This window comes from Strigops habroptila, chromosome 2 (genome assembly GCF_004027225.2).
Source record: "Strigops habroptila isolate Jane chromosome 2, bStrHab1.2.pri, whole genome shotgun sequence".
Taxonomy (NCBI): domain Eukaryota; kingdom Metazoa; phylum Chordata; class Aves; order Psittaciformes; family Psittacidae; genus Strigops; species Strigops habroptila.
In genome coordinates, this window is record NC_044278.2 from 44528087 (window position 1) to 44540590 (window position 12504).

General features: G+C 37.5%; 1 protein-coding gene across 4 annotated transcripts in view; it reads left to right on the plus strand.

Annotated features, from left to right (window-relative positions):
* Positions 1–12504, plus strand: part of ADGRG2 (adhesion G protein-coupled receptor G2) — a 61010-nt gene that overhangs the window by 21744 nt on the left and 26762 nt on the right. For all 4 annotated transcript variants that reach the window (XM_030477334.1, XM_030477336.1, XM_030477335.1 and 1 more), the window contains 4 exons: positions 7480–7521; positions 8862–8900; positions 10785–10817; positions 11718–11759. In XM_030477334.1, the coding sequence (XP_030333194.1) occupies positions 7480–7521; positions 8862–8900; positions 10785–10817; positions 11718–11759 (156 nt within the window). The remainder of the gene's footprint in view (positions 1–7479; positions 7522–8861; positions 8901–10784; positions 10818–11717; positions 11760–12504) is intronic.

A 12504-nucleotide genomic window follows, 5' to 3' on the forward strand; every position in this document is an offset into this window, starting at 1 on the left:
TTTGTGATTGTATGCCAGTAGCTAATTGGTGTCTCACAGGCAGTGATGCACTCCATTAAGAAATCTAGGTTGACTTAACATGACATTGTTAGTTTATGTTTCCTTACCTCCTTTTCCCACGTTTCTTTTAGTTGACTTTTCAGATTCTTTTGGTTTTATTATTTATTTTTATAATACTTCTTCAGATTACCAAAAATGTATTTAGTTTTTTCTTAGCCATGCGAGGTCTGATAAGGACCAGAATCCCAATTCTGGTAAGATTTACACATATGCTTAGCACTTAACGGCATGCTCAACTTTAACCAAGTATCTCACTCTCCAGAAGTGGATGGTATTACTTTTGCAGTAGCTTTGTAACTTCTATGTCTGAAGATTTGCAAGAAAGGACATAAATTACTGCTTCCCAGTTTGTGATGAGGGCTGATCACATGTCTTGGACTAATGGAATTTAGCAGTAGCAAACTTTCAGGTGTGAGTTGAAGATGCAACTCTGCTTCTTTCAGTAACACGGTCTTCTGGTTCTCCTCTGCTTGATGTAGCCATTACATGCTGAGCAGGTGTAAATACTGCAGGTAGGGCTAAAGAGGGGAGGAGGCCCCCACACATTGTGCGTCACTAACCTACTTAAATTCCTCAGGTTCCTTTGATAATTCCTCTTTTTCTGAGAATGAGAAATAGCATAACAGCTGTGATATGGAGAAAGAGTGCCACAGATCGAACATATCTCGCTTTAAAGATCTTCTGGTATTTAAAAATGTATAAGTGAAGAAAGATGTGTTCACTGTTCCAAATGCCGACTTTGGAAAATCTCTATCTTGTTCCTTGACGAATGATTTCTATTTGGCTATACTATTCTATTTAGCATACTTTAATTATATTACTATCGACTCTGCATAATTCAAGGGAAAAAGTGCACTAAAAAAGCTCTGGGTGATTTAAGAGAATACAAACGCACAAGAAGATAGGTGAGCTTAAAATGCTAAATGCTTGAAAAGTTATTTTAGTCATCTGTGAGCACCAGTTGTCATTTTTACTTGGGATATTTGCAAGTTGCCTTTAATAATAACTTGACAACTGGAAGAAATGTACTGTTTAAACATTAATCATTTCAGTTACACATTAAACAGTAGCATTCTCAATCCGAATATAAATATCCAAACTGTTACACTGTGTATTTATGCAAAGGAGCACAGAGATGATGGGATATCTTTTACAAATTTCAAGGAATAAATAAACCAGATTATTGATGGCCTAACTGTAAATAGTATCACTGACAGTAAAGCACTGTCATCTCATTTGTAGTACAGATACCCTAACTTTTAGCAGGAGTCTGGTGCCTGTTGCTTTTGGTTGCATTTTTTATTTTTTTTTTCCAAATTTTTTTTAAATTTTTTTAGAAATACAATTCAGTATAAATGGTGTGGCATTTTAGATTTTTATAAACTGCCCTGTCCAACCTTTAAGGTGTTGCCCTCTCTTTTCGTTGTATCCTTTTCACTCCCAGTATTGCTGAGCCTGTTACTGGTGTTGCTGGAGGGGATGTCCAGGCTTGTGGAAGCAGAAGAGTAATGCTGATGGGAGAAATGGGAAGTGACTGGTGCTCTGTGTAACTATTTCACCTTTGCATTCTCAAGGAAGAGAAAACTTCAGTTTGGGCTGTCATTCTAGTTTGCAGGTGTGGGCAACAGGAGGTATGATTTAGGCTCATGTAATCCCTCTTAAAGGTTTCTGGAGCTATGCGCACTTCTGATGACTGGATCAGCTTTCTCAAAAGGGAGGGTGGAGTCCCAAGGCTTTACCTCCTCAGGCAGAAGGTGGAAATGTAGGTGCCACTCATCCAGTCTACATCCCAGTCTGTTGGATACGAAACTTTGGGCTGTATTGTTACGTTTACTAAGCAGATCGTGAAGGCTGGAGGTGACAAAATAAAATATTTGCCCTGATACCATTTTCTTTTCTAAACCTGTAAGGACACAGTACTACAGAAACCTCTAGAAGCTCTTAAAGGAAGTAAATGTGACAGGGAAAAAATACCTAACTCTGGAGTGCCTATTTGATGAGTCATGTACCACTCTACTTTTCACCTATTAACAGAATGCATGTTTGACCTTCCCTTTCTTTGCTTTCATTGCCTACCTCTTATGTGATATCAAAGGAAGTAGCTTTTTGGAAATAAGCCTGCCAGAGAAGAGGTGATTTGATTCACCTCAGTATGTAACATACAGCTTTATACAAACAGATAAAAATGGTATTTATAACCATATTTCCTAAAAATCTGTGTAACATCAAAGCTGAGTTAAAAATATTGCACCTAAATTTTCTGTTAAGGATATTAAAATGAACTGGCCAAAGTTTTCTTACATCTGCTTCTGTCCAATAGCCGGTGATAATTCATCCTTTCTTCCATGGTGCCACTACTAAGACTCGGAGCAGACGTGCAGTGTCACAAGAGGCACCAAACAATAAAATTAAGATTGCACTTAGTTTTATCCTATAAACTTCTACAATGTGCCTCAACTTAACTTATGGAAAAAGTCAATATGGCCTAATGTCTACAGTGGAACAACTGGGGAGGTGTTACTCTTACTAATGCCTTGTGTAACAGGATGGTTCATTTTGGCAGAATGTTTATCCAGGTGAAAGGTTTATCAAATATTAAAGGGACCCAATCTCTTAATAGAAAATATGGATTTAATTTGAATATGAGAGTTGAATGTTTTATTTTCAGTGTCCATTTCTGTAAATCGACTAATTTTACAACAGTACCATTTGGAAATGTTGCTGTTTGGGCTACTCAGGTTTGTCCATGAGAAAGTCCTGTGAAATGCATTAATGCCAGGTATTGTCATATGGTTGTATCCTGGTAACACTGAACACAAATGGATGGTAGTTGCTGCACAGTGCTGGTAACTGATGTAATACATACTGATAACTGTTGCCTATGAGAATGTTTTGAAAATAATTTGCATTGAACTAAAAATGCAGTGTGGAATTAACTTTTTCATCTAAAATGGTTGGGGTTGTTTTGGTTTGGTTTTGGTTTGTTTTCTTGTTTTGGTTTGGAGTTTTTTTGTTGGTCTTTTTGGTTTTTTGTTTTTTGGTGGTTTTTTTTTTTTTTTTTTTTTAATTGCGTGGGGGGTTTTTTGTTTGGTTTTTTTTTGTTTTGGGGTTTTTTTGGGGTGATTTCCCCCCCCCCCCCAGAAAGTGGTATGTATCTATTTGGAATAAGAGCTTCCACTTTGTCATTTCTGGAGGGAGTTTTTACTGCAAATCAATTTCCCTGTCTGAATCACTTGAATTTTTGGTGAAAAACTTTCAACGCTATGTTTGCTATCGCATCTTATTTAGAAAATCTATATTTTTTACTAATTTCCTGGTATTTTTGTTCGTATTTGTAAGCCAAAGCTGATCTTATCAGCAATACACAGTTGTGGTTATCTAATGCTATTCTGTGATGTCAGCCAAGTAGTGCAGCATAGGGAGACCAAGGTGTCCCTTGGGATTCCTCCATTCAGATTCTGCTGATGATCTATTTGTGAGAGCTGACCTGGTTGAAATTTCATGTCTGGACCCGGCTATGAAGCAACTGCTCCTTACATTCTGTCACCAAGTTTCCTGAGATTCACAGGCCAGCATGCATGACCCTTCTCGCTGTACCATCCCTGCTCCTCCACACCACACAGACTGGGCAGGGTGGGTGTCCATGTGAGCTCTCTAGTGCACTACAGTTCAGACTCTTTTTCTCCTTCCCCTAAGAAAGCACTTTAGTTGTTGTCTCAGGCTTGCTCAAAGGATGCTTTCTGCAAAAGTTTAAAGGTGATCATGAGGTGCTGGGTAAAACAGCACTGAAATAGGGGAGTAAGAAGCAGCTGCCAGTAACTTAGTTCTTTCATGATGTTGTTATCTGCAGCCAGGTTCTAGCTATTTCTCACTCCTCCACCCTGGAAAAATTGAACTTTTGCTGGCAGAGTGGGTTGCCTGAAGACAGGTGAATCAGAAAGGGTACTGCCTTTCCAAAAATTTTGAGAAAGTGTGTACTGATCATAAATCAGATTGGCACTAGGGAGAAGAAAATGATATTTTTAATTCTTCCAGTTGGAGATAGAACATTGTACATTGTTCATACTTCAAGGGCTTTTTCTGTACCCTCGAAGTTACTAAACAAAAAGGCATGCTATGAGTGACAATGCCTTTGGTACAGGGACCAGAACCATCCCATCTTGACCAGTGTGTTACAAAACTTCCTTCTTCTTTTCTTTCCCTTTGGGTGAATTGAGTTTTGAATTCTGCTTTGCTTGATAGAACAGCTTCAGCAGGAGATGTGAAGATCATCCCACCCTAAAAAAGCCAGTAGACTGTTAGTTAAGCTCAGTCATTCTAAGGAATGCTGTAAGCACAAGGCTGTTTTGTAGACAGGGCCAGGCACTGGTATCTCTCTGAGTTATGTCACTTTGTGGATTTAGGCTTAAGTACTGTTATTCAAGGATTTAGTCTCCTACCAGACTGGAACTGCTAAAGTTAGAGTGGTTCCCACTGTCATACAAAGTCATATGGGAAATGAATGTTGTCACAATGCAAAGACTTGTTCCCAGGTAAGCTTTTTGCAGCTGTGGTATGGAGCGATGGCAGGAGTTGCTAAACAGGTTTTATACCAGTGGAACAGTTTCCTCTGCCTATACAGTCTTGGTTTACCAAGCTGTTTGTGTCAGAACAGTACAAAGTGATATGAAGACATTAAGGGGCATGCTGCTTTTGTTTCCAATGATGCATGTTAGTAACAGATACTGGTACTTATCTAATGGAGTTGCCTTTTCCTTCAGAAACAAATAGTTCTTGTGGGGACCTATTCTGTCTCGCTTGCACCAACAAAAGGAAAGAACAATACCGAATAATGTTATTTGCCTATTCATTGCTGAAATATTCCCTATTAGAGAAAATATAGAAAAGTATTACTAATATATATAATACTATGTTTTACAATAGAATATTTGGTATGTTGATTTGATGATCCTAAACTAACAGTGTTGCAAATAAAAATGCATGAAGCAAATAAAATGAGGTTTCATATACGGAAGGATTTTCTTCCTCTTACCAATAGCAAACAATGTAAGGGAAATAAAGAAAAATAAAGCCCTATTCACTTTCTTTTCTAATTCTTAAACACAACAAAGGAGGAGGGTTGACAAATGTAAGTGAAATTAAATAATGTATGACAGCATCTCCTCCTTCCCCCTTTCTGTGTGCAAAAGTGACTCTGATAAAAGACTTGGTTAGTAAACTTAATTCTGCACCTTGATCAGGAAGAAGACTTGTGCTCACTGGTAATTTCTAGCAACTGCAGGCATGTGAATATCATGCCGTAAGAGAAGTCATGATTAGATTTGTATCCAGAAAAAAGTATCCCTCTGATTATTCATGCCATTATGAGAGATGCTCCAGACCCTTAATAATTTTAGTAGCCCTTTGCTCCAGGAGCTCCATGTCTTTCTTGAACTGAGGAGCTCAGGACTGGACACAGCATTCCAGGTGGGGCCTCACCATGGCTGAGAAGAGAGGGAGAATTGCCTCCTGCAACCTGCTGGCAATGCTCTTCTTAAGGCAGCGCAGGATACCATTGGCCTTCTTGACTGCAAGGCCACTTTGTTGCTGGCCCATGGACAACTTGTTGTCCATCAGAACGCCCAGGTCGCTCTCTAGTACTGGAGTATCAGCCACTTCTCCCAGTTTGCATTGTCAGCAAACTTGCTGTGGAGGCACTACATCCATTCATCCAAGTCACTGACAAACAAGTTAAACAATACTGGACCCAGTACTGGCCCTTGGGGGATACCACTAGTTACAGGTCTCCAGTTAGACTCTGTGTCACTGATCACAACCCTCTGAGTCCTGCCATTCAGCTAGTTCTCAATCCACCTCACAATGCACTCGTCCAGCCCACACTTCCCGAGCTTGGCTATGAGGATATTATGGGAGACAGTGCCAAAAGCCTTGCTGAAGTCCAGGTAGGCAACATCCACTGTTCTCCCCTCATCTATCCAGCCAGTTGAACCATGGTAGAAGGCAACCCGATTGGTTAAGCATGATTTTCTTTTGGTGAATCTATGCTGACTACTCCTGATCACCTTCTTATCTTCCACGTGCTTAGAGATGGCCTCCATGATGAGCTGTTCCACACCTTTCCAGGGATTGAAGTGAGACTGGTTGGCCTGTAGTTCCCAGGGTCCTCCTTCTTGCCCTTTTTGAAGACTGTGGTGACATTTGCTTCTGATTGCTGTGACCTTTCAAAGATGATCAAGAGTGGCCTAGCAGTGACATCCACCAGCTTCCTCAGCACTCATGGGTGCATCCTGTCAGGGCCCATGGACTCATGGATGTCAAATGTGTATAAATGATCTCTAACCCAACTCTCAGGAAAGAATTCCTTTCTCCAGATCTTCTCCCTGGTCTCCTGGGTCAGGGATTCCTGAAAGCTGGCCTTGGCATAGAAGACTGAAGCAAAGAAGACGTTTAGTACCTCTGCCTTCTCTGTGTCCTCTGTTGCCAGGGTCTCTGCTGCATTCCATAGCGGGCCTACTTTTTCCCTAGTTTTCCTTTTTACTACTGATGTATTTGAAGAAACCCTTCTTGTTGTCTTTGGCAGCCAGATATAATTCCAAATGGGCTTTGGCTCTCCTCATCAAATTTCTGCATACTCTTGACGACATCCCTGTATTCATCCCAAGTGGCCTGTCGCTGTTTCCACCTCCTGTATATCTCTTGCTTGTGTTTGAGTTTCGAGAGCAGTTCCTTGTTCATTCATGCAGGTCTCCTACACCCTGATCTACCTGCTCATTGTTTAAATGTTCTTTGGTCGTGCATTTCTTGGGCCTGTGAGTGTTTACATGAGGTATGCGCACATCATGATGTAGATGTATTCTCAAAGCACGTCTCATGTAATTTGTAAGTATGTATGGAATAATGTCCTACCCAGCTTTCCTGCATCATGCTTTTTGTTTGTTTGTTTGTTTAATTTCTCTGTTTCTCTTTGAATTAATAAAATTTCGCTTTTTGAATACTTCATCAGCATTTCCTCATTTTTGCAAAAATAGTTGCATGAAAGTACAGGTGTGTGTACCTGTTATATTTTTGGTTGCTGCTATTTGGTCTACTTCATCTTCACTCTAGCAAATGTGCTGAAAGGGTTTCTGAAGACGTTGGCAATGGAAGGGCAGTGGGAAGGCTCACAGGCTAATCTGTGTCTTCCATAAGGATAAAAGTGATAAACTGAGTGAAAAATTTAACTCAAAAGAGTTAAAATTCCAGCTTTCAAAAAAACTTGACATACATTTTTCAATGGATGCAGAACAGTTTTGCAAACCAGCTTGAATTGAGGTGAGTAGCACATGTAAAATGGTTGTGTTTAAAAAAGTATTTGTATATATGCATCTGTAAAAATGTATATAAAAACTTCTGCTCCTAAAAAATCTTCTTCCTTTGTAGTTGAAACTGCTGCTACGCTGCCTGGCAGAAGAGATTTAACAGGTATATGAGGGTTCTGTGTAATTTTTTTCTGCATTGTTCTTATGTTTTAGAAAGTGAGTAGGAAAATTGCTGCTGCTGTTATTTTTTAATTCATGGAGATAGTTAAGAATATGCAAACATTTGCAAATTAATTATCCATATCATCCTTGTGGCTTATTAGTATATTTCATCATGCAAATAGCATCATTAATTTTCCAGAGAAAATGAAATAAAGGTCACTGAGATGGGCTGATTCTCCTTTCATTGCAAAAATTAAATTTGTATTTATCCTTTGGAAAGAAGCTATTACTAGTTTTCATTAAAGCAAGCAAAATAGTCTGAGCAAGGAATCATGGAGTGATTAGCATTTCAGAAACTCCTTGTTAACTATATTTAACTGAAAAATTCTGGGTTTCTGCAGGGACTTTTGGTATCTCTGACTTACCTCTTCTACAACAGGAAAGACTTTACAGTATAATTAGTGTATTGTAAGTAACGTTATAGGATGACTTGAGTTTTGAGAGAAGATGCTGAGCTGAAATACCTTAAGTATATGTTTGTAAATATTGTTTTATATTTGCAGCCAGCTGTTCTTTAGGTTATGTATCTGTGATAACTGTGACTCAGTTTGTCAATGGCACTGTCAAATACCACTCAGTGAATGAAAGGGCTAATTTTGAAGTTGCTCTGTGAACGAGATACCAAATTTCCTAATTTCTTTTTGATCAAAATACCAACTGTAACAACATTCAAGATTTAGTGGGTGGCGTTTGCTATATAAATAGTTGGCTGGCTGCTATCACGATCAGAGGTTCAAACTTGAATTAGCTTTTTGGATTGCTGTTCTTTGAAGGATAGAAAAAAGAACAGGTATGTATGGGATAAATTTGTCAAGTCTCAGTGTTATTATACAAAGTCTGAGAAGAGTTCTTTGTACCCAACTATAGCCATCTTGTTATGTATGCTTGATTCCCATTCCCAGAATTAGCAAGACACCCAGGGTAGGTCTGTGGCTTTCAGGCTAGTGTGGCACATATCTTGGGTCAATTATTTTTATTTTCTTAACATTATACAATGCAAACCGTCCAGTATTTGTTGAAAAGAAATCGTCTTCAGGTGAATTCTATTTGAACTCATAAAAATGGTAATTTTTTTTCATCAGAAATTGTTACATCTGCCTCTTTTGACAACCTAGAAGTGTTCTTCTGGTAAGCAGGTGTTGCCCTCTTCTGGTGAACGCAGTAAACTTTTGATACATGAGGAAAGGCTGCTGAGGATGGTTATGTATGTGTTAGGAACTTCATTATGTTTTCTTTTTTTCTTCTCCTTCCTCCCTCCCCCCCCCCCCCCCGAAAAAAAAGGTGATGATTCGGGAGAATCGGCTGTAACAACCATTTCTGGTAAGAAAATCAGGACTTTACTGGTTACTGCAATGTTTGTAACTTCCTGATAGGTAAATCTGCTTTGGTCTGACGTAATGCAGAAAAATTGTAATGTAAATAAGTTCCAACACTTAAGATTTTTACTGTTTATTTTTGAAGAGTAAATTAATTTCTTCATTCTACTTTATAATAAAATAGCTTACCTTATAGGATCACTCATGGTTTGTGACAGTGATGCTTGGGGGCAAAGGAGGGACAAGTTGTTTGATCAGGAGGCCTTTGTCCAGTAACCTGAAGAGCGAACAGTTTGCAGAGATGGCAGAGGAGAAGCACTGTAGTGAGAGAGCTCACTTACATCTCCCACTCTAGCAGATGTGCGTATGTCATTTCATGTGGTGTGATATACTGCATGCACGTGCACACACATACACACATGAGACTAGTAACTTCTGGGGCCAGAGGTGATGAACATCGTCTATGAAAGCTTTTTTTTTTTTAAATGAAAAATGTAGACGCACAGAAAAAGCTGTGTGAAAGCTTTCTTGCTTAATCTATACTGACATATCAGGCTCTGGAGAAAAGAAATAATTCAGACACAAACACACATGCTTTTGGTTTTTTGCAGATACAGTCTTTCTCTGGGAGTGGTTAATCTTTAACAACTGCAGCCAATTCAATATTTGTTGTAGTTTATATCAAGCCAAATAGAACAGATGAAATCAGCATTTAGTTTTCACTCAGATTCCTCATATTTTGGCTGCTTGTTAGTTGCCTTAGAAAATAATTTGTCTTCAGTATTGTTACTTAAGAACCAAATATGCTTATTTGGTCATTATATATTTATTTATTATAGTAATATATATAATTGTTATATATAATCAGAAAGAAAATCTCCCTTTCCATGTTATGAAGTCGATTGCTTTTTTGTATTGATACGCAACTCTCTTTATGCAGAGCCACCAACTTTCATTTATTATACTTAAGATACTGCTGCTACTAATGATAGCAATGCTTTTAGTAAAGAAGTTTGGAAAGCAGAGTGTTCTTCTGCTATGAAGCTGCTTTGACCCATTTTAAAAAAGTCACAAAGTTATTATATTGGAGTGATATAAAGCAGTCCTCTAACCACCTTGTATTCCTGCGCTGGTACCTAAAATATGCTTACTAAGCACATGTTTCCTAAGCAATATTTAAATTTTCTTCTATGTCTTGATGTAATTTTCTTTTTTTTTCTTCTTTTGATGTAGCTAAAAAAATTTTGCATTCTTACTCTATTTTATTTATATATGGTTACTGTCAAAACCAGCTTTTTTTTAAGACACAGTTTGCCAGACCCAGCGTGTCATCTCTGCTCATGACTTTGTGCAGGAAAAGATCCTTGGGGCTAAGCACTTATCACTATTGGGTGTGCCAAATTCATCTGAATCTTCTAAAAGAATGAAATCAGTAAAGGATCTTCTCTGAAAGAACTCCATTACAAGCTGTTGCTATTCAGTTACTCAGATTTTTTACATAATGTGAGCATTATTTCAAATACTTATATTGAAATAATGTGAACATTTTTAAGAAACAACACAGTTGCTTTTAAAATGGATTTTAGATAAATAATATATTCAAAGTTTTGCATCTTTTTTCTCCAAAAATTGTAGAAATAAAATATTTTATTAATACAGTTTTAACTTCTTTTATCCTTTTTTTCCCCCAGAATCCTCTATTATTACTTATATCATGTATCCTATTAACCTTTCAGGCAAGACTTTCTTAATGTTTCTCTTACTTAGATTTAGTTAGATTTAGATTTTTTTTTTTATTACTATTATTTTTTAGATTTTATAGATTTTCATTCTATTTGGTTTTTATTGGGTTTTTTTAATTGTTTTTACTGTTATTTTTCTTTTTCAGATATGGCTTCGGAGAAGACTACACAAACTGCAGGTGAGAAATAGCATGAAGAGAGTAAGGTCTGAAGGGAGATACTTGTTGCATTCATGAAACTTTGGGGGTTTTAATAACTGTGATTTGTTTAGTTCAAATTATTTTCTTACATGATCTTAAAATTTTATTTATCTACAATCTGTATTAAGTCTACATGGGTAGGGTTTTGAATAGCATTTAACTGACACTGAGCTTTCCTTTTTATTCAAAATAATACATTGCTTACCAAAGCCCAAACTGGGGATATTTATGTTTAGCAAGTATGTAGTTTTTTGATATATCTATATATAGAATGTTTTATATACTTTCTGATGCTATTGAAAGTCTTTATAGAACTGAAATATACACTCCTTTCCTTAAAGGGACATGATACATGTTCTTGCTTCTATGATTCTCTATATGTTCTTGCAATGAGTTGCCAAATAGGATCACTAAAGACTCAATCAGAACTTGCTGCCTCGTTTTTTTCCTGATGTTTGTATTTGAAAACAAGGAATAGGCTCATCCCTTCTCAGTACAGATTCCTACATGTCTGTATATGAGCTAGATATCCTGCTATTCTTCATAGTTGATGGACAGAAAGACATGTTTTTAGAACATGATTCATCTTATGCTGAAATGCTCATGTAGAATAGGTTAAATGTGAATCATAACCTTAAAAGCATCACTTTCTCAACTGAATAAAGGGAGCCTAGAGTATCTAGCTCATAAGGGGACATAAACATTAGATTGGATGGATCTCACTCTGAACAGTGCTTTTTATTTCCCATTTCTCCTGGAAAGACAGAGTCTAAAGTGGAAAGTAGGAAACTTATTTTTGTGACATGTATTTCATATCATATTTTTAAGTTAAAATGTGAAAACTTAATTTTAAAACTTTTTTTTTTTTTGATTTAACAGAGGCTCTTAACATTACTGATGATTACTCCACTGTAACACCAGGTAGGATTCATATATCCCCACTTGTCTTCTTTTATGCTCCTCAAAATTTAAGTGTGTATGAGTTTAGGAAGTCTGCTCCCAAATATTTTTAAAAGGATCTTTTTCCTTGGTATTATGGTGTGTCGTATTAGCAGTCTGCCTTATGTCATATTGATCTCCAGTCCGGTAGAAGGTTTAATTCTGCAGTGCTTGCCTAGATGGCCACATACAGAAGAGTTTGGTTATTTTACAAGTCAGAGCAGCAGGTTACCACAGAGATGTAAGAAACACAACCTCAGGGACCATGCTTGCTTAAAAAAAAAAATCCTCATGACTTTTAGTGGATTGAAGCAGAATGAATCCAGTCACGATATTCTCAGGGCAGGTCCAGTCTATAGGAGTAGGCTGAATTAATTTTTTATTATCCAGGTAGGAGCCTGATAGACCGATTAGAATGTATTTGAACTGAATTAGTGCAAGTGGTATTAAAACTGACTTGCAGCCATACTGACTAGTATAATTGGACTGCGTGAATGTGACCTGCAGGAAGTTTGCAGTTATGTTATCTGATGATCTTTGAGGGCTGGAAGCACTAGTGATTTTTGATCTTTTATCCTCCATATTGCTGTTTTGTGCATTTTGGTGGCATGCAGAGATCCTAAGTGAGATTAGGTGTCACACCAGTGGATGCTCTGTAAAGAGAAAAGACTGATGTTAGTTTTCACTTTTGTGTCACTCCTGGATTTTGTGTTGGGTTTTTGTAAGT